General features: G+C 41.5%; 1 protein-coding gene across 2 annotated transcripts; it reads right to left on the bottom strand.

The window, feature by feature from the left end:
* Positions 1 to 667: 667 nt before the first annotated feature.
* RUFY2 (RUN and FYVE domain containing 2) lies at positions 668 to 27,572 on the bottom strand. Of its 2 annotated transcripts, XM_030951271.1 has the most exons (18): positions 27,509 to 27,572; positions 24,750 to 24,923; positions 24,147 to 24,264; positions 22,851 to 22,952; positions 21,637 to 21,760; positions 20,016 to 20,077; positions 19,423 to 19,488; positions 16,900 to 16,969; positions 15,600 to 15,701; positions 14,541 to 14,657; positions 13,228 to 13,395; positions 11,975 to 12,072; positions 8,171 to 8,290; positions 6,286 to 6,415; positions 5,626 to 5,720; positions 4,334 to 4,382; positions 3,323 to 3,400; positions 668 to 2,485 (listed from the first exon to the last, which is right to left on the bottom strand). In XM_030951271.1, the coding sequence occupies exons 1-18, from the start codon at positions 27,510 to 27,512 to the stop codon at positions 2,342 to 2,344; spliced, it is 1,821 nt and encodes a 606-aa protein (XP_030807131.1). In that variant the 5' UTR covers positions 27,513 to 27,572; the 3' UTR covers positions 668 to 2,341. The 2 variants fall into 2 exon arrangements, with proteins under 2 accessions (XP_030807131.1, XP_030807132.1); XM_030951272.1 differs by lacking the exons at positions 668 to 2,485; positions 3,323 to 3,400; positions 4,334 to 4,382; ... (1 more) ...; positions 6,286 to 6,415; positions 8,171 to 8,290 and adding an exon at positions 8,495 to 11,102.
* Between the last annotated feature and the right edge of the window lie 288 nt (positions 27,573 to 27,860).

Below are 27,860 nucleotides of genomic sequence, written 5' to 3'. Positions count from 1 at the left end.
TCTTGTGGGTACCCCACAGCTCTTCCTGTGCTCTTCTCTGTGTGAGAAGGATTTAGAATCAAGAGCAGGGTTTTACAGAAAGACAGAAATGCAGCATCAGTCACAGCAGTGTCCAAAAACCTTAAAAGCAGGCCAGGTATGTAGTCTGATGCCAAGGAAACCATGTGGAACATCCAGCATCCATTTTGGTCAAGGCAGTCAGTAACAGCAATCTGAATATTACACACACTTTTCCTATGCAAACAGGACAGCACAGAGGGGAGGAAAAGATGGCAGTTAAGTAATTAATTAATTCATGGCACATTATGGAAATATTCTTGTTTTAAAAGATTGCCTATTTTAAATAGGCAATTTTATTTTATAAATAGGAAATTTTATTTCTGTTTAGTTGCATCCCTTTTCACAAGTTATTTATTAGAGCAATACAGATTAGCTTTTTCCTACCATCTCTGTCCTGCATCAAACCCTGCTGCCTCCCTGCCTGCCCCACAAAAGCCCACCTAGAAACACCCTCAGGAAGCACATGAGCAGCACCTGATTGTGTCTTTGGCAGGGTACCCCACTCCCCAGCACAGGCAAAGCTTTCTAAGCAACTTAAACTTAATAAAGTAAAATACTCTGAATTACAAATTTAAATAAAGTGACATTATTCTCAGATAACTTAAATTTATTTTTTTCCAAAAGTTATTTACAGATTTACAAGTATTTGTGTGGTATTTTACAAAAAGTTACATCAGGTCATTTTAAAAACAATTTTCTTTAAAAAAGCTACATAAGCAACTACATTGAGGTGTTAAAAAGAATAGCTATGTTAGCTTTTGGGATATTCACTAAATCCCTATCCTCAGAGACAGAGCCAAGCTAAACAAGGTGCAAGGACAGCTAAAGGACCTGTCTGCAGCCTCCCTTTGCTGCCAGCAGTGCTCTCCAAGCCCAGGGCTGAAGGAACTACAGGGCTGGTAATCCTGGAGGACCCAGGGCTGGAGCCCAGGCCAGGAGTGGCTAAAGGGAGGAGGGTGCAGTGCAGTGAGCTGCAAGTGAGTTTATCCAAGGATATTATTTCTATTTGCCTATGGAAAGAACAAGGATCTTACGTTCCAACAAAAGTAAGTTATCATCGGTGACAAGAGTGGGTAGACTCAGAAGGGCTCAAAAGTGCTCTGCAAAAACATGAAGTTTAGGAACCAGCTCTGAAGGTTTGAGAAAGATGGTGACAAAATAAGGAAGAAGCTCCCTGTGCAGCACAGAAAGGATGTGATCCCCAGCATTTAATCCCAGCCTTCCTAGGTGCTTTCTAGAGCTATGCAGTGACTACACGTACAAGCTGGAGAGCATGACTTGCATGAAAACGCTGCAGAGACTTGTTCAAGGTTACAGACAATGTCAGAGAAGAGGCCTGTGCTCAACAGCTCTCTTTCAGTGGAAACACAGCTATATCAAATTAATAGTTCATGTGAACAGATCATTCAGCCAAACACACCTTCCTCCAGAAAGTGCCCCGAGCACTGTTTGTTCCCTGGCTGAGCACAGCTTCCCTCACCCCGGGACTGCACAGAACAGCTGCAGTGCCATGTTCTGGGATGTTCTGGGATGTACCAAATCCTGTGCCCTGGCTGAGCACAGCTCCCCTCACACTGGGGCTGCACAGAACAGCTGCAGTGCCATGTTCTGGGATGTTCTGGGATGTACCAAATCCTGTGCCCTGGCTGAGCACAGCTCCCCTCACACTGGGGCTGAGCACAGCTTCCCTCACCCCGGGACTGCACAGAACAGCTGCAGTGCCATGTTCTGGGATGTTCTGGGATGTACCAACTCCTGCTAATGCAGAGAGGTAAACGAACACGCGGATTTGGCAACAACTTCTCAGACCACTGCATTAATTGCTATGCTTTTTTCCAGCATAATTTAAAACCAGCTACTGCAGGGTTCTGCTTCCCAACAGCCTGTCACAGGCACAGGATGAGGTTGGACTTGTGGCACATCAGCCTATAGGAGTATCACCTTCCTCCAGATCATCTTAACAACTGAAATATTCATCCAACACACATTAACACTGAGTCTCCTGTATAAACTGCCCTGCTTCCTCCCAAAAAAGCTGCTGAGCCATTTGGCAGACCAACATACCCTTCTGGGATTTTTTTCTTTTTAGATGTGCATTTTCTACATTTGGGTCCCATTGTCTCCATTTGTTTCAAGAGGAAGCAGAGAAGTAACTTGTTCACAGTACCTTGAAATTCCAACTCTACACTGCTTACCTCAAAGCCTGGAAATGCTGTTTACATTCTTTAGTTGGTGTGGTGGTTTTTACAGGATGAGCTGAACAGCAGAATGAATAAATCTCTTATGGCACATTGGAAGAGCATCTCTGTATCAGAATGGCATGGCAGGAGTCACAGACCCGCACAGGCTTTGGTGAGGAGGGCAGAGGCAGCTCATTGTCAGAGCAGGCATTGCAGAAGATCTCCCCACAGTTCCTACAGTGATGCTAAAGCACAGGCAGAAGATGAAAAATTTAAATTTACAACAGAAATGTACTTGGTAATTGGATACCAACAAACAATACAGACAGCACAACCCAAAATGTAATTCCTGACTCCTTCTTGCAGCCAGTCTGTAAAAGAAAATGGATCTACATCCCAAATGATCTGTGATCCCAAATGATGTTTGTCTAGGATTGCACCACAGACAGACACATGGTCTTTCCAGACTTATATATATATATGTATATATATATATATATATATATATGTATCTGCGTATGAAGATTTCATTCAAACTCTGGATTTAGGATGTATTCTGCTATAGAAAAATACAGCCTGAGCAATGATATAATGATATCTGAAACAGTGGATGTCTCTGTCAGGTAGCTAATTGAGATTTAACATAAAAAGGTAAAGGAAACTTCCTGGCACAAATTAGTAAAGCTTGGAAATTAGGGTCACATTTTACTTTAAAATTACAAACTCATATTTTCTTACTCTAGTATATAAAAAATGCCATAAAAGGACTTCTACACATGTCAAATTCTAACAGTGCCAGAGCTGATAAGAGTTTGAGATAACAATTCCACAAAGTAGTTAAATAATTTTTAACTAAATTGCTCTGTGGAACTTTACTATGACACTGTTTCTTTTGAAATTAGGGCCCAGCTGCATTGTATGTATCAAAGAACTAGAAAAGTATCTCAAAAATACCTCTGCTTTTACCTGATCATTGACATGTTATGCCACACCTCAAAGAGAATTATTATTTACATCATACTTGTAATAATAATCACATAATACATGTAAACACCTTGGGAGAAATCTTGTTAAAGTTTTACCTTCCTTTTGGAAAGTGAAAATTCCTTTTCACACAGCTTGCAATGAGTGGCTTCTTTGTCCTTCAACCAAACCTGGCCCTGGAGAAAAAATTATCATAATTATATTTATCTGATGAAGTTAAACTCTGGGCTCCAGGGGACAAGAAAAATCAGGAGCAGAACATTCACTGCCTGAATGCTCAGTGCCCTGGGAGCACTGTAATGTCACAAAGACACCCTAGAGCAGCACAGGACTGCTCCAAACCACAGCAAAAAAGACAGAGCAGAGGTGCACAGAGAACATGCTTGAGGTGCTAAAGCTGGGCAGTGCCTCAGCTGGGAGAGCACAAAGGCACCCAAACCTCCAAGTGAAGCCCATGTCCCTGCTCAGCACATGGGAACTGCCCTCAAGATGCAGGGAAGCAAAAAAAAACCCAGGACAGAGCCAAGAATTATCATTTTCCTTCTGTTTAAACCACCTAATAAACCCAGAAGTCTGCAGAAGTCTGCTGAACCATTCCTGTCACTTTTCCTGGACTGCAGCAATGTGCCAGGTGACACACCAGATGATCAAACCTGTGCAGACAGAATCTCTGCTCTCAAGTGCTCCCTGCTGTCTTTAACAAAGTCCCAAACCTGCTGACATTGCACATCATATTTTATCAGCATTCTCCTACAGGTTCACTTATTTCTTAGGATGATCAAATATTTATTGATCACTGAGAAGTACAATGCAGTTGAAGCTCAGCTGGCTCCACATTCTGTCCCAGATACACTCTGTAAATGACAGAAGGGAGTGTGCCACTACAAGAAAAGGGCCAAAATGCACAGCTGTGCACCAAACAAGGAAAATCAAAGGCAAATGGATTTTTTCCAGGAAGCTACAAGGGAGTGTGGTTCTCTCCCACTGGAGGAAATCATACAGTGAGTCTCTCTGGAGTAGCTGCTGTAGGAGAGAAGTCTTCTCACGCTTCTGAAAGATTTCAAAAAGAACAGTTTAAGAAAAGTTTCTTTTCTCAAAATGCTACTGACCTGCAATGCCTTGTTAGCTTCTTTTATATCTTCTATTTTCAGCTTTGATCTAAGGAATAAGATAATGCTACTTCAAACTTCTACATGGTCAGTTATGCTCCAACAACTTCAAAAGCTGGCTTAAAATTTAAGTACCTAAACCAAGTCCTCTGAACAAGAGTACAAGACCACATTATGTCATTCTGGAGGAAGCAGCCTCCCCACAACCATCCAGTGCCAACCCACTGAGAACTGGGTCACAGGAGACACACACAAAGTTATCCTGCAGGGCATCAAAGGCCACAGAAATCACAGCAGACTGCTGAGAACACAGAGATCATTAAATGAAGCTTCAACACCACGGAACAGGAAGGAGGGTGCTGCCTGCCAGGTGTCCCCTTCCCTGCCCTGAGCCTGGGGTTCATTCCCTCCCAGGGGTTGGGGTTTGTGCTGAGCACAGGTTGATAACACTGGGATGTTGCTGTTGTGGCTGGGCAGGGCTCACACAGAGCCAAGGCCTTTCCTGGGGTTGATGGGAAGTGAGGGGACACAGCCAGGGCAGGGGACCCCAGGGATCAAAGGGGTGTCCCAGACCATGCAGCTGCTCAGCACGCTCACTGTCTAGGGTGGGGAAAGAAGGAGGAAGGGTGGGGGCACTGCAAGGTTTGGAGTGATGGAGTTTTGCCTTCCCAAGGCACCATTCCACATGATGGGCCCTGCTCTCCTTGGGGGTGGTTGAACACCAGCCCAACCACGGGAAACTGTGAATGAATTCCTTGTTTTGCTTTGCTTGCATGTGTGGCTTTTCTTTTCCATCTTAAACTGCCTTTATCTGAACTCTTAATGAGTTTTCCAGTTTCTGCTTTTCCAGTTCTCTCCCTGATGCCAGTGGTGGGGAAGTGAGTGAGCAGCTGTGTGGGCCTTGGTGTCAGGCTGGGGCTCAGGAAGAGCAGCCCTGCCCTGCTGCAGCCAGAGCTGTCACCTCCTCCTTGGGGCTCCTCTGGGAATGCCACAGCTGCCAAACCAGGCCACTGTTCTCCTGCAGAACAAAGCCTAATGCCCTTCCAACTGCTTTTGTTCACACTGTTTTGGGTTTTGGATTTTCTGTTCACAGCACTGAACTCACAGCCACCCCACCAGCCAAAAGCAAAAATTACCAGGCCTGACCTAACTAGATACATTGACTTCTCCCAGCTGGTTAGTTATCAAAATAATAAAAATTATATTGTCATATACTGTCTAATATGCATTACCACTGTCCCACTATTTTCCTTCATTCAAGTGGATATGACAAAAACAAAAAATAAAATTACTCGCTCAGCTTGGATGCCAGTTCTTGGAGAGCAGCTTCTTGGTCCTCACACGTGCTTTTCAGCTGCTTGTTCTTGTCCTGAAGTTTAAGGAACTCCTTAAAACAAAACAAAGAAAATAAAATGAAGCCAAACTATTCTCAAATTGTGCCTGCCCTACTGCCTAGGAAGCTGCTCCTACTGAGAAAGCCAAATGCATGAGTGATCCCTCACACTCCCTCCAAACCCAGCCTGAACAGCAACTGCTCAGGAGAAAACAGACCCCAAGAGATAAAGAAACATTTCTGCTTCTGTAGCCCACTGCAGGGAGAAAAATAAACCTGAGTGACTGGAGATAAACCCTGGAAAATAAACCTGAGTGACTGCAGATTCCAGGAGCACAGAGAGCCACAGGTCCAGCCTACAGCGAGGACAGAGCCCCCAACACAACTGAGAAGGGAAAGCAAGGATTTCATTTCTCCTTATCCAAAGTACTGAGCTCTGATCTCAGGACTAAATGGGGAGTAAAAAGCCCATTTTTTACCCTCATTCTATTTGTGAGAACAAATTAGTGTAATCTTTCTCATACATTTGCAGAAATTCTTTAAAATACCATGTCTAAGTCCATAAATAACATTGCAGTCAATTTCTAAATCACTAGTCAAAATTTGCTGCAGAATTTACTTTCTTAAGGGTAACTATTTCTTGGGTCTCTGTTCTCAGATGAGATACAGTTTCCTTTTCCTTCTGAAGATCATCCTCCAGGGTTTGCCGCCACTCTTTTTCTATCTTCAGGTCTGTTTCCAGCTGAAGGCTAGGACAGGGAAAACAAAACAAACATCACTGTGCACAACAGTATCACTTTTGAAAACAAAACTGAGTTTATTTCTGGGTGCAACAGACTATTACCATAACAAACTATTAACTTACATGTTTTCTAAAACAGAAATAATGTGTCAGTATAATGATATTTGAGATATCAGTGTAATAAACAGAGCACCGTCATTTAGAAAATGCTTTTCAAAGTAAGTTTATTTAAAGGACCAGGAGTATGGCATAATTTTGAAGAGCTGACTTTTGAAATAAATGAGTAAGAGAAGACTAACCACAAAATTCTGAAGTATTTTTAAAACAAGCATAAGGCAAAGCCCCTTAACTTTATACAGCTTGTTTCTAAAATAAACCAAACTAACCAGCCAGTGTCATTGGCGATGCAGAAAATCATTGCAGGCATCTCTGATAGCATAAAAGTTATTTAATTTTACACCCTTAGATGTGAATCTTCTATTTTAGACTAAGGTTTATGGCATTTTGAACAGAACTGAAAATAAAGGAGGAAGGAATTTAAATTACTATTTTTATTGAGGTTTCTACACAGCTGAGGTTCAGCACAAACAGGGATACAGATTCTATTGGCTTAACTGAACTCCAGCTAAAGGAGTCAGGGCTACTGTGACAGAAGAGCCATTCTAGCTGGAATTGTACTCTTGGCTTCATGGAAGACTTGGTGTTTAGAATGTTATGGGGGTGGAAGCACACTGTTCAACCCTCTAGATTCAAACTGTGTCAACACAGGAAAAGAGGAAATAAAATCTGAGAGTATTCATGCAAGGTCTTTTGATGGGAAACCTACATCCACATTAATTTTCCTGTTTTAACAGCAAACCCACTTTTAAAGGAAAGACTTACATTTTGGGACACTACCTCAGCATCTGGCTGGAAAAGAAGTGAACATGACCTGGAGGTTTCAGAATTGCAGAATTCTAAGGCTGGGGTGTGAACTGTTCTTTTGCCCAAATCTGCAGAGGTGACTGTGGTAGTAAAGTGAACATTTGTCATGACAGTTGAACAAGTGGATTGCAATTCAGAGTTCTGAGAGAGGCAGGGGAGGGCTAATCACTGGGTTGGAAATCACTAATTTTTTAGCCCCAATCTCTGTGCCAAAGATTAATTTCAATAACTGATGTTTTATCTTCCCAAAGAGAGAAAGCACCTGTCCTTACAGGGAGCTTCTAACATGATGTACTGATTTAAAGTAGTACTGAAGGATGTAACAGGAAAAAGACAGAGGGCTGGTTTTTAAATTAACTTTTATGACTCCACTGGGTTTTCACTTTTTATTTCAAGTGCAGTGGTAGTTAAACCACTTCTACCTCATCCTTAAGCTGGATCTATCTAACTATTGTTGTGCCATTTCTGTTTAAGTTTACACTACTCCATACTTGTGGGCTTTGTTCAAAGTGTGTTTTACCACTACTCCACTACATATTTTCCCCCATTTAGGATAATTTCCTCGTGAATTAAGTTGGCACTTTTAGCCAAGAAGTAATGCTGTTTTTTCCCCTTCCTTTCAAGCTGTATGTCATTTTAGAGGCACCCAAAGCCAGCTTGGCTTCCTTGGAATGACATATTTTCTTCTGCTTGCCAGTACCTGACACAAAGATCTTTAGTATTTGCATTCTGTTCAAAACCATTTAACAACAAGCAGCCTGCATTAGGACAGAGGACATATTGCAAATGCGGAATGTTTACTGCCATGCATTTTTCCAAACAGGGAAGAAATACTCACAGCTGTTTCTCCTTCTGGGAGAATTCGTTCTGCAGGCTTTCAGATTTATTCACATATTCCTGTTTAAGTTTCTCATCCTCAGCCTCAGCCTCCATTTGAGCCTTCTCTGCTTGCTGCAATCTGGTGTAATTCAAATCAACTTTGGGTAAAACTGAAGCTAGAACTAGGGTGTAGAGGGTGAAGAAGACAAATAAAAGAAAAATGGGGAAATAGAAACATTTCTAAATAAAAACAAAGTTTGGGGGAAACTCACAAACTCAAACGAGAAATCCATACAATGCCTAGAGAGCTTAGCTCCTGGGTTTGCATACAGTCAGAGAGTAATCACTGTAAGTAATAATTGTTTTATTTTACGCTCATGAATAACAGGTGCCAAAGCATGATACATATTTTAGAACTGAAGCTTTTCTTTTTCCTTTAGCATATGTTCATGTGTTATTTCTGAAGCTTTTTTCCCCCAAGTAAATTCTGTGAGAGTCCTTGGCTTGCACTGAGCACCCATTAAGACAGGGCAGAGCATGTGTTGTGCAAAAGCAGCTCAAAACAACTGAGGCATAAAGTTGCATACAGAGCACTGCAATCAGACAGCAACAGACCTGACTAGCCTAACACAAAAAACACACCCTGACAGCTCCCACTACATTTACAGAACTACCTCAACTACAGCATAATTAATTTAAATAGTCTGTATTAAAAATACTGCATTCTTACACTGGTGAAAATAGCTCCATACTATAGACAAATCAAAATGATTGATCAAGAAATGAGGGATTGTTATTTAATTTAATCTTTTCTTTCTGAATTCCAGGTTTGTTCAGCTCTGGCTCCTCTCTGGTGGGTGTATTGTAACAAAGGTAAATGTACTAAAAGGGGATTTGTGCTATATCATGACTACACCTGTCTGGAGAATACAGGAGCCTGTGAAATCCCAATGAATGTCCCCACCTGATGCTCTGTGTTCTGCAAAACTGCCTCAAGGGCCTCTCAGGTAAGTGAGAAAGCAGTGAGATGGTTGACTTGTCACCTCCCAGCAGCTCCCTGAGCACAGAGTGACTCCCAGCTGCCAGTGTCAGCTAAAAAGAAGATGTGTCAGCAACATGTCTGCGTTTGTGCTTCTGCTGATGAAATTGCACCAAAGGGAGTTCCCAAAAGCTGCTGGTAAACAAGTGAACAAGGCAGGAATTAAAGCACCTTATCAAAGGTGCACTATCTCACTCAGCTGCCCCAGGGGCCTGAGGAATGCTCCCATCACATCTGCAGTGGCAGTGCACAGAGGCCAAGGCCTGGGAAGGAGAATACAGGGAAAGAGCAGGTCCCTCCCCAGTGCAGAAGCTGACTGAAGCTACACAAGACACCAACACCAAAAGCACATTAAACCCTTCCCTAAATCACCAAATCAACTGCAGAGCTGTTTCCACAAGCAAGGCAGGAAGGGAGCTTGCTACCCTAAAGCTGCAGCATCATCCCCAGCCCAGCACCAGGGCTGGCTGCTCTGCTGGGATTCAGGCAGATGCTGAGCTGGATTTGGCATGCAGATGATTCTGTGGGAAACACTTGTTTGCATAGATAACATTGAGGTGGATAAGGCTCCCATTTCTGCCATGGTTTTCCTGTTGTTCTATTCAGTGTTTCTGGTTTGGGTTTTCTTTGAAGATAGTTATTTTTCAGTAGCCAGCTCATGTTAAAGGCTGTTTCTGCTTCCAAACCAAGGAATAAGCCAGGACATAACCATGCAGTAGAAACCCTTTCTGTATGACTGCATCCTGTCCCCACTTTTACAAACATCCCCTTCTGCTGCAAAACTCTAAGGTCCTTTTCCCACTCAACATCCACTAGAGCCTTCAGAGCAAACACCAGGGAGTGCATTAAGGGCAGTGAGCAGCCTGAGCTCCTGTACCTGCAGTGCAGGCAAGCAGCAGCTCACAGCAGGGACAGGAGCTGTGAAGGCTGCCTCATGATGGGTGGAGGGAGGGAAAAGGCTTTGGGCACAAGCACAGCGCTGATCCCAGTGCAGAGACCTCAGCTGACAAACGGGTTAGGCAGGTTCAGGGCAGTGACTGTAAATCCTGCTCACTGCTCCTCCTGCCAGGGCAGCTGGGCCGGGCAGCAGCCACAGCCACAGAACTTGCTGCAGCACTCTGTCTGGCTGGAGCCCCTGAGGAACCAGGCTCCAAGCACATTGTGACTCCAGGAGAATGTTTCACCCCAGGACATCAGGGAGGTGGAACTTCAGCAGAGGCTGGCATCCCTTCACTGTACACACACTCACAGATGCTGGCAGCACCCTCTTTTCTTACACCCATCCTTCTGAGGGAGCTCAGCTCCAACTCCTGCCACTCCTGCTAGTTACAGCCACAGAACCCAACAGACAGCGTGCTTTTGGGGTAAATACAGCCTAAAAGTGAAAGGAATAAGCAGGGACAAGGGAAGTTTTAGCCAGAAGGGCTACTTTGTAAATCTCTTAGTACCAAAGAACCGGGAAAACCACTAATTAGTGATTTAAGTGTCATAAAAATGTACAGTCAAATAAAGATATCTAACCTCTTAAAATAAAATTTGACAAAGAAGTGATTCAATAGCATTAGAAAACTAGCTTACATTTGCTTAGTAATAGTGCAGTAATTTACTTTTTTTTTTTTTTTTTTTTTTTTTAGGAGGGGTAAAGTGAGATCGGAGGTGATGTTCTTTCAGAAAACAAACCAGAACCCAGCTACGATCAGTTACAGTGCAGGATTTCTAATACCACTTTCAAGTTTGAACTGGAAAATTCTGAAGTCCTATTTTATCAGCAACTATTTCAACACAAGAGGTCTGGAGGAGCTCTCAGAATGATATATCCTTGACAAGTTTATACTGGTGCTGAGCCTCATTGCTGGCACATTTGACGAATGACATTGCAATAGTCCTAGTTTGAGTTAACAGATCTTTGTCACTTCATGAATGCAGTGGACAAAAATCAAAGACAGATGAAGGCAGCAAAACAGTAAAAACAAAAATTGGGATAAAAGGATAAAAAGAAAAAGAAAAAAGAGGAAAAAAGGATGTCAATAAAAGAATATTCATGTCACTAATTTTTTTTTAATACATAAGCATGTTTTTCATAATCAGATTTAAATGAAAAAAAAGACATGTCAAACACCAACATGACAGGGCTCATGGATATGTTATATTTTACAATTAGAAAGATCAATGTTGCATATAAGGCCACTAAATTAAAACATGTGAATCACATCTCAGTATTATGTAGTACATGCAGTCTAACCATAATGTAAATTTATATTCTGGATTTTTAGTCTTTCACTTTTCAACCTTTCAGTGTGAAAACTCATTAAGTCATTGAAAATAATGGCACTTCCAAAGCAATGGACAACAATTATAACAGCTTCAGCAAACAACCAGTGATCCTTGAAGGCATTAATGTTTATATTAAGCATATGCTTAAGTATAAGCAAGATTAATGCTTCAGTTTCTATTGCATTTCATTCAGGAGGGAAAAATAGTAGGCAATAAGGAATCAGAATTTTGAAACAACTGAAAGAATGACTTTTGATATCAGCATAAAAACCTAGGACCAGAAGAACGATGGTAGAGGAAGAAAACTGAAAGATTAAGTTTGTATTTAAAGTGAGTGTGTTTGTCAAACAGAGAAAAACAGTCCAACAGCAAAGCACTAATTTTAGGAGTTTCAGGAAGGTTTGGTTTAAATGTTCTAGTTGAAGATTACATTTCAGTGGCAGCTGTGGGAATGCAGTAAGATGTAAGGGAGTGGAGTTGTGAATAAAGAGAAACAAAGATGAGCTGTACCTTTGTTCTAGTTGTTTCATAGTGGCATTAATTTGATTGGTCTTATCCTCTAATCGACTAATTATTTCATTCTTCTCTTTCATAGCATCTTCAGAAACCTGTGTTACAAAAGAAGTTAAAACTGAAATTGGTGTAATTGCACCATTACTTTGTGGGGGCTTTTTCTTCAGTATCTAAAAGGGCACATGGTAAAAATCAAGATTCTCTTTAAGGATTGCTTTCCAAAAACCCTTGAGGACAGTATGTAAAATCTTATGCCTAGAAAATTTGCAGTTTTATACTCTGCAAGTGTAGATGCTATTTAATATTTAATTTAATATTTAATGCTATTTAATTTCCTTCCTTAGTTAACCACTTTAGAAGTCAGAGTTAAATTCACTGACCAAGTAGCCCATTAGAACCTGACCAGTGAAGAGCAAAGAGCTTAGTCCAGAAAATCACCAGGATTCTCCTGCAAATCAACCCCTCCCCAGATGCTAACACTGGAGAACATTCTCTTACTTTTCTCTTCAGCTCCATTTATATTTCTCATCCTCTGATCCAGTTTCCTCATATTTGCAGATTGGAAAGTAGAATCCTCTGTCCATCACTTCAATTATCCCTCTGCAGCATCCTAATTTTTTCCCCTCATTCTGCCACAGATTTGATTGGGTTCTTGTGCTGGTTTTCATAATTTATTCCCTAAATCAAATTCATCTTTTGCATAAGTAATTCACTGGTATTTGGTAATTTGTTAACTTCATTTGGGGTCCCTAAGATCCATATGCTCCCAAAAAAGGCATTTAATTGTTAAGAGATTTTCTTAATTTGTTAACAGATTTTAAAATAAACCCAAAACTGTAATTAGCTTTTTCCATTTAACATATTCTTGTATTCCTTTCCCTACTTTGGAAGGTCAGGGCTTCTCTTCAACTCCTCACTATGTGTCTACATTCTTCTGGTTTTTTATACAACACAGGCCAAAAAAAGTCTTTGTTACAGTACATTATTACTCTCTCTACTTCACATAGGATATTATTAGGCCATGATCTTATCCTCATGCTCCTTTCTTGCCTAAACTCAGTGACTGCCTTAAGAACTTCTTTGTATGAAACCATGTTTACATAGGTAATGTTCCAAAATGTCAAGCTGACCTAAGAAGCACAAGGAAACCAAAACTCCAGGAACAGCAGCATCCAACTGCCCAGAATGGTAATAATGCATTTGTCTCTCTGTGATCCTTCCAGCAGTTTAACAGCACATTGTCCCTTTACCTGCAGCTTCTGGTACATTTCCACGTTAATTGCTTTAACTTCATCAAGCTGCTGCCGCGGGCCGATGAGGGTGTCCTGCTTCTCATGGATATCCTTCTCCAGCAGCTTCATGGCAAGCTCTATCTCATGTTTCATGCTAACTTGAACCACTAGCTCGTTCTCCATATCCTATAAAACACAACACAGCGCAACACAAAGGATTTAAATCATTATGGAATTATTTATTTCTGGTTTGAAACTCTAACAGAGCTGCAGCACCACCTATTTTACCACTTCAGAAATTCTGCCCCTCTTTACCTTTGCAACTTATCCATAAATGTGACACTCATATACTAACTGGCCAATGGGGTTTTTTAACTTTTGGGGAAGACAACTCACATTATAAGAATGGTGTACTGTGAAAAATGTGTATTTTATGATTGGCTTTTCACAAATATTAAAATTAATATTATGTGTGTTGTGTTAGAAAGTAATGCTGTATTAATTCTCTTAAGTAGTGTGTTAAATATAGTTTTAGGTTATAAAAAATGTTAAAATAGAAACTATGATATGTAGGATACTTCTTTTCTAAAGAAAGGACTCGCACTGAGATAGCAGCCACAGGACACTCAAATCTTTCAGAGAAAAAGAATTTATTGCCCTCTTATCAGAAGAAATGAACTTCTTCCCACCTCAAAGGCGCTGTCAGGATTCAGAGGAAGAAGCTGAAGATGACCAGACAGAATCCTGTGTTTGAATGGAATTTATGCATCATGGATGAGGTGTATGAATATGCAACAGGCTGTTGCTTTTAAGAGTTAATCCTTTGTTAACAGGGGTCTTTTTGGGCTCCTGCTTTCCAGAAAAAGGTACCCAGATGTCCGTAACTCTTTGCCTCTATTGTCTCATATTGTTCTAATTCAAATTGTCCAAATTATTATTACTCTAATTGTATTACTATTTTTATAACCATTTTATTACTATTAAACTTTTAAAATTTTAAAAACAAGTGATTGGTGCTTTTCACATGTACAGAGTTGCCTAAGTATTAATTACAAAAGTAGAACTGAAGTATTTGTATTTTCACAGGAAAGATTTAGCATAGATAGAGAGCATACAGTATTGCTAAAAGTTTACCTAAAAATTTATCCAAGAAAAATGTGGTTCTTTTTTTGCTGTCCTTTCAGCAACATTACTACAGAAATATTGATGCTCTGTGGAAACTCCCTTTAGAGAAAAGGCTGCTGAAGTGAGTGCAAGGCAGCAGTAAAGCCAAGAGAAGTTGGACTGCTGGGCCAGTGAGGGCTGTGCAGGGGCAGGGCAGGAGCACCCACCTGGCGCAGCTGAGCCTCCTCGCGGAGCTGCCGGCGCGCCTCGCTGTACATCTCATCCAGGCCCTGCCTCGAGTGCTTGTACGTCTGCAGCTCTGCCTCCACGTCCACCTTGGCTGCCTGCAAACACACACACAGCTCCTGTCTTCCCTCTTCATCAAACCTGCAGCTTGATGGCATGAATTTCATGTAGGCACACGGTTGGTGGTGACTGGGAGTGAGGCCCCATCCCCAAGGGTTACAGCTGTGAGGAGCAGGTGAGCAGCACGGACAGCAACGAGCCATGGAGGGCCCAGGGGTGCTGAGCAGCCAGGAATCCTAGCTTTTTCTTCCATCTCCCACCGAGGCTGAATAGCAATCATTATCATCTACAACCCTAAGCTTACCCTCCTCAAATTCTACCCATACACTATAATAACTGCAACCGTGTTCCTCACCCTAAACACAATCCAAGTCCTAAAGCTATCTACCCTAATAACTGCACGGACCAAAATTCTGTCACTAAGGGAACAGAGGGCATGAACATGAGGGTATAAAAGGTTGGGCTGAAGAACAAGAGGGCAGCCACTGGCAGCCTTCTGAAAGTGTGTGTGATACTCTCTGTGTTGTGTCTGTCTCAACTGCAACAATTCAATGCTTGTGGGAAATGTGAAGAAAAACTTACAAACACATCTTCCAAGCACAGGGCAAAGATGGAAAGAGCTGTTTCTGCTCTGTGGCCATTGGCTTGGTAATGAGAGCTGAGTAAAACCAGCAAAACATCCATACTGCAATACTGTCCTCCTCTGGTGCAGTACTGTCCTCCTCTGGTGCAGTACTGTCCTCCTTCGGTGTCACTTGAATACACTACCCATGCATACAGTTGTAAAACAATCTCATGTCCTAGAACTTTAATTTACTTATGCCATTTAGAAAGCTCCATAGATTTAATAAGCCCTTTCCCTTATAAAAGTTGTTTCACATTTGGACAAGTTAAGCTGACTTGAAGTTGAGATGTACAAACTTTTAAACAAAAATTAACCATGTTATGTTACAATATTAAAAGTGGTAAAACTAACATACCTCTAGATGATGCTGTGTCTTCATTAAAATCAGAGTATTTTCACTCCTTAATTGATGGTTTTCTTCCTGAAGTTTAATTATATTGTTTTTTGCTATTGCTAACTGAAAAGAAACAAATAATAAAAAAACCGAAAAGCACTGTGACCACTTTTGTGAGTAGAAATAAAAGATAAAATGTTCTGATTAATGCAAGACCAAGACATCTGCTCTATTCTCCCTGCCTGCCAAACAGAGGATTAGCTGTTTTTAAAGAAAGCATGAAGCTCCTGGTTTTCATAATGAGTCACTTTCACTACACAGCAGCAGTGTGTTCAGGATACTTCACTGTTTCATGTCTGGTGAAGAACATGCTTTCTTTTCATTGCTCCATTATGACTTAAAGACCCTCAATTCTCTTTCCTCATCCTCACCTTCTGCTTTCCACTTGGCTTCAAGTTCATCCAGTTCTCATTTTCTTTTTTGGGCATTTTAATATGTCATATGGAACAGCTTACATAAGAAAGCCTCCCCCATATGAACAACAAACATATTTACAAAAGATGACATTTCATAACTGGGCCCTATAGTACACGGCTTAATGTCAGAATTGTAAGCCAAAGGATCAAAGTAGGTGGACAGTTGGGCTGAAAGCTTTTAAAGGAACCAGAATACTCTGAGAATTAACACTCAGAAAAGATGCTCTCACTCTGTCTGGATACATTACTCCCAGAGTGAGCTAGCTGTCCCTTCAGCAGTTGAATTTAGAGTTTCCAATTTTCCCCTTCATTAACTAAAATGGTGTGCTCTCTCTTATAAAGCTAAAAATATTGGAAACTAGTCAAGCATCAAAGATAACCAGAAATATAGGCTATAAACACAAACCAGAACCAGACAAGTCTGAAAGTTATGTATAAGCATCCAGTAACCAAGCAAGAAGCAAGTCTTTGGCTAAAGCTGAGGACTGGAACAGAAATTGCTTGGTGAACTACTTTCTGTCTCTTTGTAGCAACTGGTGTCATCCATTCCAGACTAGTCACCTGCACAAATCAGACTGACAGCTGGCACGGAGAAAGGATTCTCTTCTCATTTTGTCCAAAGCTGGAAATTGCAATGTTCTACAGAACTGATGTACTGATGCTAGGGGCTGCCTGGCAAGCTGACTTCAAGTCCCTGCAGCTGCTGCCCCTCTCCTTTAAGCCAAAATACAAATATCTGAATATATTATACAGAGCTTCCATAGCTTAAAATAATGGAAGTATATTTAGAAAAACAGTCTTTCAGAGAAAACAATATGCTACACATTACTAAAATAAAAAAATACCTCTTCAATCAGTTTAGTGTTTGATTTCTCCAGTGAGTCAACTCTTGCATGTAGACTGCTAACTGTGCTACTGAAAGGGAAAAAGAAACAATGGTTTTCAAGATTACATCAAAACTCATTCAACCAAGCTCAGAAGTTTTAATGCAAGGTACAGTGATTAATGGTTAAGAGCTGTGAGGTCTGTTCCTATTACTGGAACTTTTCCTAAATATAAGAAAATGACTCTCCTTTGTTGAACATTTATATGCTTCTTTCCAATTCCCATGTCACCCCTGTCACTTAAACTCCTGCTTGGCCAGAACTTCCCATGCACTCTCCTTTATCCTCACAACCATATTGCAGACAAAAGATAAATGAGTTCTCCTCTATAGAACAAAACCATTCTCCAGATTCTCTTCCTCCAAAATATATTTCTTTTATAAAATCATTTGTTTCTCTGCATTTTTTGAGATTTGTCTCTTCTTTTTTTAAAATATTTTTTTGCATTTTTTGAGATTTGTCCTCAGGCTCCAGATTCTCTTCCTCCAAAATATATTTCTTTTATAAAATCATTTGTTTCTCTGCATTTTTTGAGTTGTCCTCAGGCTCCAATTCTCTTCCTCAAAAACTTTTTGGATTTGTCCTCAGGCTCCAGATTCTCTTCCTCCAAAATATATTTCTTTTATAAAATCATTTGTTTCTCTGCATTTTTTGAGATTTGTCCTCAGGCTCCAGATTCTCTTCCTCCAAAATATATTTCTTTTATAAAATCATTTGTTTCTCTGCATTTTTTGAGATTTGTCCTCAGGCTCCAGATTCTCTTCCTCCAAAATATATTTCTTTTATAAAATCATTTGTTTCTCTGCATTTTTTGAGATTTGTCCTCAGGCTCCAGATTCTCTTCCTCCAAAATATATTTCTTTTATAAAATCATTTGTTTCTCTGCATTTTTGAGATTTGTCCTCAGGCTCCAGATTCTCTTCCTCCAAAATATATTTCTTTTATAAAATCATTTGTTTCTCTGCATTTTTTGAGATTTGTCCTCAGGCTCCAGATTCTCTTCCTCCAAAATATATTTCTTTTATAAAATCATTTGTTTCTCTGCATTTTTTGAGATTTGTCCTCAGGCTCCAGATTCTCTTCCTCCAAAATATATTTCTTTTATAAAATCATTTGTTTCTCTGCATTTTTTGAGATTTGTCCTCAGGCTATCTCTTTCTTGATGCTTCTTGAGCTCATGTAGGAGTCTCACCAGAGTTTTATTGCCTTTTATTACTCTGTTGCTTTTTATAGTATCAAACTACATCCAGGCCTTTTCCATAACCTGATTGCCTATTTCTGCAGGAAGCACCTTTTTTTTTAGGCTGCACTTCACACACAGGGAAACAGAAAACCTATTCTGTAACACCATTTCCTTTTTCACATATTTCTCTGTGGTGTCCTCAGTAGCTGCCAGTTCATTTGGAAGAGCAGGGCAGAGAGATTAATGCACTTTAGGGTGTCTAAACACAAACAATTGAACTGAAATAAAATAGGAGAGTTGCTGAATCACTGATCTGACAGGAAATTCTGTGCATAAACCAGAGTACAAGAGCACACAGAAGCTCACCTGGATAATGGCACAAACACCACTGCTCTTAATTGTGATAGCTCCTTTCTCCTCCTTGACTTTCATTTTGCTCATATTTGATGTGCTCAGCTTTTCTGTGCTGTTGAAGGTTTCTGCTCAGTGACACCATTTCAAAGCAGAATATCCTTATTTCAACAAGAGCCTTACAGTAACCAATGATCCAGACTACCAGCATTAAAAATTTAAGAAGATTATTACATTTCAAAAAGGATCTAGATCAGCTGTGCTAGAGATTCTACAGAAGTTCTTTCTGGCTTTGTTGTTTGCTTTGGTTTGTTGGGTTTTTTTAGCTTTTTAGCCCCTCAGACTTTAATTTTGTACAATAATTCTCAGAGAATTTAAATCACTGTTCTTCTATTTGCATAATAACAAGCACAGTGGTGGACTAGGTTTGTTTCACCAGGCAAACCAAGAGGAAAATGCTGCTTTCCTGAAAATTATTTCAACAGGAACCTCAGCCTACCACATATAAGTAGCTTCTAGCAAGCAGTGAGTTTATTCAGCTTCAGTCCTAGGCATTAAAGACACAAAACCAAATATTCTGCAAGGCAAAGAAATAAAATCATATGGATTCACCAGAACACTCCAAACCACTTCTGGCAAACTGTTACATGGAACACAGTTAGAATCCAGACCAAGCCTTTCATTCCTGTGATGTTTTGAATCATGAGGACCTTGACAGCTCTGGCCTGTTGGTTTTGTGTTTCTTTGAAGAATAAAGGTTTTGACAGTGCAAAAGCATGAAAACTGGCACTGAGCTCTCCAGGAGAGTGTCTTTTCCTACTTCACTAAATCTTCAGTCTAAACACAGAGAATTTGCAGCTCTTTCTCTGAAGTTCTCTCACAAAGCTGTGGTACAAAAGGCATTTGCCTGATAGCCTGGCCTGACACCCATACTTCAAAGTAATACTTACTTCAGTTGCCTGTTTAGTTCCTCAACATAATTCTTTTGGTCCAATATTGCAGCAATCTGTACATTTCTAAAGCAAGCACAAAATCAAATTAACAAAATTATGTACCGAACTATGGACAGAAAATAAACATATGAAAATGTCCATCTCAATTGTGTTTTTAAAAAGAAAGGAAGCAACTTCATCTCATACTCATGAAGGTAACAACAGACATGTTGTATCAGTGAGACACAAAAAAATCCAATGCTTTAATTGCAAACAATTTCTCTACACGAAACAGAACAGTGTGAGAAGGATAAGGATGTTTATTTACTCTGCCATAACTCTGGTTCTTTGAAAGCCTGACTAAATCCCAAGCTGAGGCCTTCAGGGTCTGCAGGTTCCTTTTCACTGGCACCTGGCAAGCCTCCCCTGCTTGGAGGCTGGAGCAAATATTCCTCCAGCTAACCAGTAACACAGAACAACACACTGAGGCACTCTTCTCAGGATCAGAACATTTCATTCTTAGGGAACCTGACTTATTTCTAAAAGAACAGGCCCCAACCAAGAAATCACTTGTTAACATAGAAAAGATGAGGTGTTTTGTGAGGACATACCTTTCTTTACCCCCAATGTCATCATCACTCTTCAAATACACAGAGAAATCGATCACCCCAACCTAGGGGAGAGCAAAGGTACAGTTCCATATCATACAAATAAGGGCTGCTGATATTTAGAGCCTTGTATTTATGCAACTGATAAAACCTCAGTTACAGCATTTTTAAGGTTCATCCAGTTTCAGCCAGAAGCTGAAAAACCTGTACTATAACATTTAAAACAAGATTTTACTAAGTTTAATTTTTACTTGGTTTATACAGTGCTCTCCTGTCAGGATCTTGTTTGTTCTTTCCACGTCTTTTCTAAAAAGTCTCTTCACAAAAAACTTTTTGAAAACATGTTTTTCTGATTAAAGCAAAATACCATCTCTAATAAAAAAGGTAAATTGTTCTATCTATAAAAGTTACTTTATTTCAATTCACTAGGGCTGCATAAACACATTTCACCACTGAGTAGCATTTTGTCAACATACCAAAACAATGCTCCTGGTTGTGACTTCCATCAAGGTTCAGAAATTTACCTTTCTGCTCTATAAAACCTGCAGCTTCTGGCTTCTCTGAGAAGGTGCCTTCTTTATACTACTCTTCACAAATTATTCTGGACTTGTTACAAATGTCAAATTGGGACACACTGCAATCAGAATCTCATCTGCCACTACTATCCCCTCAAACTGAGTCTCCTCTCTCATGCAGGAAGGCCACCCAGTGATAACAGAGCTGTAGCTAGCAACAGATTTTGTGGTCTATAATACACATATTTAATTCTCAACACTAAGAGCAAGTTGATAAGTTTTCTGTAATTACAGGCCTGTCAAAGTTGTATCTTCTTTTACACAGGATCAGTGCCTGAAACTAACATAACACAGTAACTAGAACAAACAACTGAGGACAATTTAACCACAGGATTCAAAAGCACACACACACAATTAGCTGTAACTTCTCTTTCCTAGAGGAGCTGGTTTTTCATCAAATATATTAATACAGTAATAACCACTGAAGCTACTATGATTTTTTTCCACAAAGAAGCTGAAAAAAACCAGTCAGGGCTGAACACAGTCTACATTTATTTACAAATACCTGTGCATCTGCCTTGAAATAGAATCTGTTAATATTTTCTTGGAAGAGATCAGGGTTAAAAGTCAAAGCCCATTCAAAGCAGGAAGAATTCCAAGTCCTGCTTTGCAGAATCAAAGTAGTCACTCTCTTAAGAGGTCAAAAGAGAGTTTGTTTCAGGACCCTGTATCATTCCTGTGATGTTCCAGAACAGCAATAAACGAACCAAGCAGGGTAAACTGATCATGGAACTATACTTGTCCCACAGAAGAAAAGGCTGGGTCACACAGGTCAGATGGAAAGAACTCTGCTTTGCTACAGCTGCTCCCATTTGAGGACAAAGCACAAAGCTTCACCCTTGCACTCTGAACATTATCTGCATTCAAAGACCCCACTGATAGTGAGGTTAAGGCAACCGCCCCAGAGGCCCAGGAGCTGGATCATCACACCCTGAGCAGTCTCAGGTGGGATTTCTAACAAGTCAGCACCTCAATGTAACAAAATGTACAAAAAAGTACAGAAAACTCTCATGGACTGTGTGTACATTCCTTTACCTGGCTGGACTTACTTGTGAATCCAGGTCTTCTCCCTTCACACACAGGTTGGCATCGATCACGTTCAGCCCAACTAAGAGCCCAACAATCACTGCTCCTTCCTCCTCCATCATCAGTGCATGATACTCATAAAACTCACTGTGTGAAGGAGAAAATTGCAGCTTACTGGTATATTCATTCTATAGACATCCAATAAATTAATCAGAAGTGACATACATATCTAAATTTTCTCTTATTGGAGCCTTACTACAGCATCCATAAAGATGAACTGGCCCTGCCCATGCTTTCACCTCATAAATATTTAAAAATTCAAAGTGCATGTTTTTTCTCAGAGGCTATTAAAAACAAGGATACTGCCTTAGGCTCCAGATGGCTGGGACACAGCGAGGAGGGTGACAAGATTTACTTTGACTTTAAAAGAAAACAAACAAATAAACAAACAAAAAAAACCCCAAAACCCAGAAAAGGCTCTTCCCTACACTTTCTATTAGCCAATGTTGAAGAGGAGACTGCAAGAAATGGATGTTTGGCCACACTGAGTCAGACAACTCTCATGTTGTTAAGAAGCACTGCAAGCAATGCAAAGGAAGAATGGGAAAAGAATTACCTTTTGTGGAAAAAAAAAAGCCTGGAATTTAGTGAATATATGCTTGAAATTCAAGGACGTAAAGAAGAGATGATATGGATAAAAGAGAAACTTAAAGGGCTGAAATGCTAAAAAGGTTTTTTAAGTATTGTTATAGTTTTGTACCAAAATCACTACAAACATAAATACTTCACTGAATGAGGGAATATCAGCACTTTCTTCTCCTTGTACTTTTTAAATAAAATTTTAGATTCTATGTAACAAACTGTCTTTTCACTGGAAAAATCCATAGCTGCTGAACACCAACGACATCCTGACACACCAGTGTTATCTAGGCACAAACTCAGTCTTAAAAATATGTACAGCTTATAAAACTGAAATGAAGAAGCATCCTTCTCCATTGTGCTTGAATGACTGCATCAGACAGGAGAAGTTATACCAGAAGAGAGCAATGCCAGTGTCAGAACTGTGAAAGCAAAGCTCAAAGCAAGAGCCCTCCTTCCAATGGCAGCTCAGTGGAAACCACACACATGGTAAGGGTGAAGTCACCTCCTCCCCAGTGCACAGTAGGGGAATGCAGGATTATTTTTTAGGAGACCAAACCTCTGAAAATAAACTGCAAACAGACTGCAGGGTGTTTACCTGAGGAGGTCTCTCTGAATGATTAAACAGCGAAGATAATCGGCCATTTTCTTCTGCATCAGTGCCAAGCGCAGCCAGGCCCGGGCGCGGCCCAGCGGAGTCCTGAAACAAAGGCCATGAGGACAAACAGCCCCAAATTAACAATATATTGATTAAATCATGCTTATCAGTTTACTGGTGGAGCAACTGGTGTTTCTGAAGGCGTATTTTAAGCTATTAGTTGAGCATCACCATGTGGAAAGCCATAATGCTTAGGCTTTGACTCCCAAGCTTTGGGGTAACAGAAAGATTTTCAACCACTCAGCTGAGCTTGGGAGCAGACCCAGGAAAAACAGGAGTACAGAGCCTGATAATCTTGAAAGTCCTGTTTTCTGCTGAAGTAATATGCTTGCAACAGTTGAGACTCCTTTCTGCAATTTGTTTGTTGAGAGTTGAGGGGAATTGCAAGAAAATGAACCAAATGCCCATCACCAGCCACCATGGCAGCTTCCCTTCCCAATCCTGCTCTGGCTCTACGCAACCCTTACTCAATCCTACCTTTAATTGTGTGCAACTTCAGTGCTATCTTGGGAAGACAATGCCAAAAAAGATGAAAAGATGAAAAGTTACCTATGTAACTGGCAAACACTAATATCCAGCAAATTACACCTGGACCTTTAGAATTTCCTCTTCTAGTGCTTGCATACTTACAAGTAAAAGAAAAACCCCTCACAAGCTCTGTTAGGATAGGAAGAGAGTAACACACCTGGCAAAGGTTATTACTTCCTCTGGCTTGCCACAAGAGTAAATAATAATTTACATGCCTGTGTGCTTTAGATAAGGTCTAAAGCTATAAATTAGAACCCTTGTGCTGCCCTGCACCAGTCAGGGCAACTAAACCCTTTTGGAATTTCACGGAGGGACAATCAAAAAGCCAAATACAAAAGCAGAGTGCACTGGAATGGGAAGAGAATAAATTTACAACCGAGTAGGACTGTGCAGGCAAGAATCTCAAAAGCTGCCTAACTCCTTCCTCTTTGATATGTCACCTTTCCTCTCTGGTATGTCACCTTGTGGTTTGATAGAGCCTTTGCTGACTGCACTCACCAATGTTTGCTGCAGCTCTAGACTGCAGAGTGACTGACACACAACCTGCTCCTTTTTGCATTGTTATCCAGCTCCCATTCACCTGTGCCCTCCCCAACATCAGGTGCTACCTGTTCAAAGCCTTATTAATGCCAAATGAAATCCTGAGACACCTGCAGATTCTCAGTCAGGTCCTTTATTTTCCTGCTGCATTTTAACAATACTACTTACTTAAGGCCAGGCAAATCTCTGACACTTGCTGCTATTTCCTCAGCTTCTGGATATAATTTCTCCACAAGTTCCAGAGGACCCCAGATGGTTTTATTGTAACTGAGAAAGGATTTTCTTACTATGAAAAGAAAAATCAAGTAACTGAATTAATTTAAATTATTGCAGTAGCTTCCTTCATAATATCTGGTGTGTGCAAGGGTTAACTGCTGAGTCCAGAGTTCCAGATAACTCTTAACTGAGACACTGGTCAGCTCACCAGTATCCAAAGCCAACTTCCTTTACTGTGAATATAAAATTGATATGCTAGGAAAAAATAATATAAAAAGGATGTCCAGCTAAAAATATACACTACATACATACAAGCAGTTGGTAAACCCTGGACCACTTACAACAAATGCTGCACAGAATGACAAGTTGGTAAATGTGGAAGTATATGTGGTGAAGAATTAATAATTACACTATTCATTATAAAAGGTGACCATTTACATATTTTTTTCAATTCTTTATGTAACATTACACTTTTTAAAAATCTATTTCCAGAAGGAAAGGAAGAAAAATGGCATGTTTGGGATGAGAAATATGCAGCTAGACCAATTTCCACACCTTTCAGGCCATGCTTCAGGCAGTGCTCCATGACAACAAAGAACTGCTGCAAAGGTGGGTAGTCAGAATCCAGAGTGCGCCCGAAGCTCAAGGCTGATTCAATGAGTCCTTTGATACTCAGTTTAGCCATGTTTAATAAATTTGCTCTTTCTACAGCTGTAGGGTCCTTTACAGCTAAGACAACAGAGAAAAAAATGTTATGGTTCAAGTTTTAGGAGCGACACAAAGAAATAAAGTGCTTCACGTCCACCTTGTTAGAAGAAAAACTTACCTTAAGCTAATAAACCTAATAAACTCAGCAGAACAAATTCAGCAGGTGCTATAAACCACCCTGCCATAGAGAAGCATCCAACCCAAAGCACGTTCTCAGTGTTTAATGGGTGTAATGGGGAAAGCCCAGGCTGGGAATGTCAGTTCTCAGGCACCGTGTTGTCCCAGCAGCTCTCAGAAGCAGCCAAGTGACTGCAATTAACAGAGCACCTCTGCTGCATGGCTGCAACCAGTGCCCCTCCACGGTATCAACGCAGCCTTCCTGTTAATGTATGGATTTATTTGGTGTATCACAGCCTACCTACAGAAGCAGACATCACACTTTTTCTATAGAATCACTTTCCACTGTAGCTTTAACTGCACAGTGACACAAACACATGCCTTCCTTCTCAGGCTGTTCAGAGTCTCTGCCACCAAACCAGGAGCATTTTCTGGAAAATACTACACACTGAAAATTCAGTTTCTCACCTAGCCACAAAGTATTTTCTACACAGAAAATCTTAAGAATTAAAGGTTTTGCTTTAACTTGAGGTTTTTGGTAAACATTACGAAGTGTATACTGCAAAAACACATTTGAGGATTAAATCTTATCAGTAAAATATCCATAGCTTTTTACAATCATCTTAGTCTGACAGAATGGACAAGGTTCCTCTTCTTAGAAATCCTGCTACTGAGAACAGTGCTCAGGAAATTCTAAGGCTTATTTTCATTCATAATGAAGTAATTCAAACATTCAGGCCAGACCTTATTTTTCTCAGAGACAAAACAAGCCTCTGTTTATTTATTATCATCAAAGAAACCTGGAAAGAAACAAAAGAGTTGATGATTTACTGCTTAATTAAATCCAAGAAGTAAAGTAAAAAACCAAACTTCTTAAAAGACATTGAGACACAGATGTCAAAATATCTAGTAAGACTCATGACTGAGAAAAAAAAAAGTGAGCCTGTTCCTTTGCAAATCTGAGTATTGGTATTTGATACAGACTGTATCTGTCTGCATGTCAGAAAGCACAAAGAACCCAAATCATCATAACAGATGGCATTTTCTCAGTTCCTCAACAGCAGTGAAATTACTTGTCTCATTTCCTGCAGACTTCAGGTACTTAGGGATTGGATATTAGAAACCCTGAAAACTACTTTCTAATATTCTCTTTCCCTAGTTGCCTGCCAAATACCCATCTACCCCTCTGCTTTCTAGGAAAAATAATGACTGAGATTATGTACATGCAACAGCCTTAAAAACTGATTTTATAGTTCCCCAGAACTTCATCAGAAAACCCCAGGAGACATGAGAAACAATAAGATAATGAGAGACAGGGCTCTGGCAAAACTGTACCCAGTCAGCAGTCACAGCTCAGTGCTTTGTCTGTTCCTTCCTTCCTGCTCAGCTGCCGGGGACTGACCAGCTCTACCAGGGCAGCACCAGCACAGCATCCCCGGGACAGGTGGAGGCTGAACAGCAGCACCTTTCTGCAGGCAGGGCACACATCCTGCTTCTTTATTAGCTTTGCTACTCCAGCATTAAATACAACTGTTAGAGGAGGAAACGCCTCGCTCAATGCAGACTTCAGGTGGGTAGCTCTGCCTTGCTACACATCCTGCCTATTTCCCCAAAGGCATCATGAAAATTCCTTTGTCAGGTGACCTCATTCTGACTTCTAGAGCCGATCCTCCTCAGACAGACTTCTATGTCTGCTGTCCTTTCAATTAGCAGCCCTCGCCTGCTCTTTCTGAGGCGAAATGCATCTTAGGTCTGTTTTAAAGTGCGATCTACCCGCATGTTTTTCTTCACCTGCTTCTTAAAAATATAAATGGCGAACAGTTTTTTTTTTTTAATTTAAAATCAAGATTTAGAATTTAACACCGCGGCGTGAAATCCTACATCCCGGCTGCTGCTCGGGTACCCTCTGGGGTATTACAGGGAGCAAAACAAGGGGTACTACAGAGAGCAGAGCGAGGGGCACTACAGGGAGCAGAGCGAGGGGAATTACAAGGAGCAGAACGAGGGGAATTACAAGGAGCAGAACGAGGGGCACTACAGGGAGCAGGGCGAGGGGAATTACAAGGAGCAGAACGAGGGGCACTACAGGGAGCAGGGCGAGGGGAATTACAAGGAGCAGAACGAGGGGCACTACAGGGAGCAGGGCGAGGGGAATTACAAGGAGCAGAGTAAGCTCTGCAGAGCTCTGCTCCCCGAAGCAGCAGCCGCCCCCGACAGGGCTGTTCGCAGTCAATACCCGGGAACAGCCTGGCCAGCATGGCCGGCTCCGAGGGGCGAGCCTCGGCCCGTGAGGCGGCACGGCTCCGCTCGGGCCGGGGGCTGCGGGCGCCGTCCCTGCGGCAGCGCCGGCCTCTCCCCGCCCGCAGCCCTCCCTCACCCGGGGCACCGCCCGCACTGCGGGCCCCACACCGCCCCGCTCCCCCGGGACCGCTCCCGGCACCGCAGCCCCGCGGCCCCCGACCCGCTCCCGGCACCGCAGCCCCGCTCACCCATGGCTGGAGAGGAGGAGCCGCCGCCGCGGCCGCTCCCTCAGGGCCCGCGGCTCCTCCCGCCCTCAGCCCGCGCCGCGCGGCGCCCCCGGCGGCGGGAGGACCCCGGCCCCCCGCCCCGGGCACCGCCCCGCCCCTATCGCGATAATCCCCCCGCCCCGGGCACCGCCCCCATCGCCCTGTCGCGATAGCCCCCCCTCCTCCGACCCCAGCTGCCCGCCCGGAGAGCGGCATCAGCCACAGGGACGGGCAAGAGCGCCTGGGCAGCCTGGGGCACAGGAAGCCTTGAGGCTTCTCTGCCCTTCTGTTGTGACATGAAGCTTCAATCCCTAGCATTTATTCCAGATTCTGT

Source organism: Camarhynchus parvulus, chromosome 6 (genome assembly GCF_901933205.1).
Source record: "Camarhynchus parvulus chromosome 6, STF_HiC, whole genome shotgun sequence".
Classification (NCBI taxonomy): Eukaryota; Metazoa; Chordata; class Aves; order Passeriformes; family Thraupidae; genus Camarhynchus; species Camarhynchus parvulus.
This window is presented reverse-complemented; position numbering and strand designations above follow the sequence as displayed.

What these genes read in the sequence shown, in the direction of transcription:
- RUFY2 (XM_030951271.1), bottom strand. An exon ending in GACATTGGGGGTAAAGAAAG is followed by an intron (nt 19,489 to 20,015) that starts GTATGTCCTCAC and finishes TGCTTGCTTTAG; the next exon opens with AAATGTACAGATTGCTGCAA. An exon ending in AAGCTAACAAGGCATTGCAG is followed by an intron (nt 3,401 to 4,333) that starts GTCAGTAGCATT and finishes TTTTTTCTCCAG; the next exon opens with GGCCAGGTTTGGTTGAAGGA.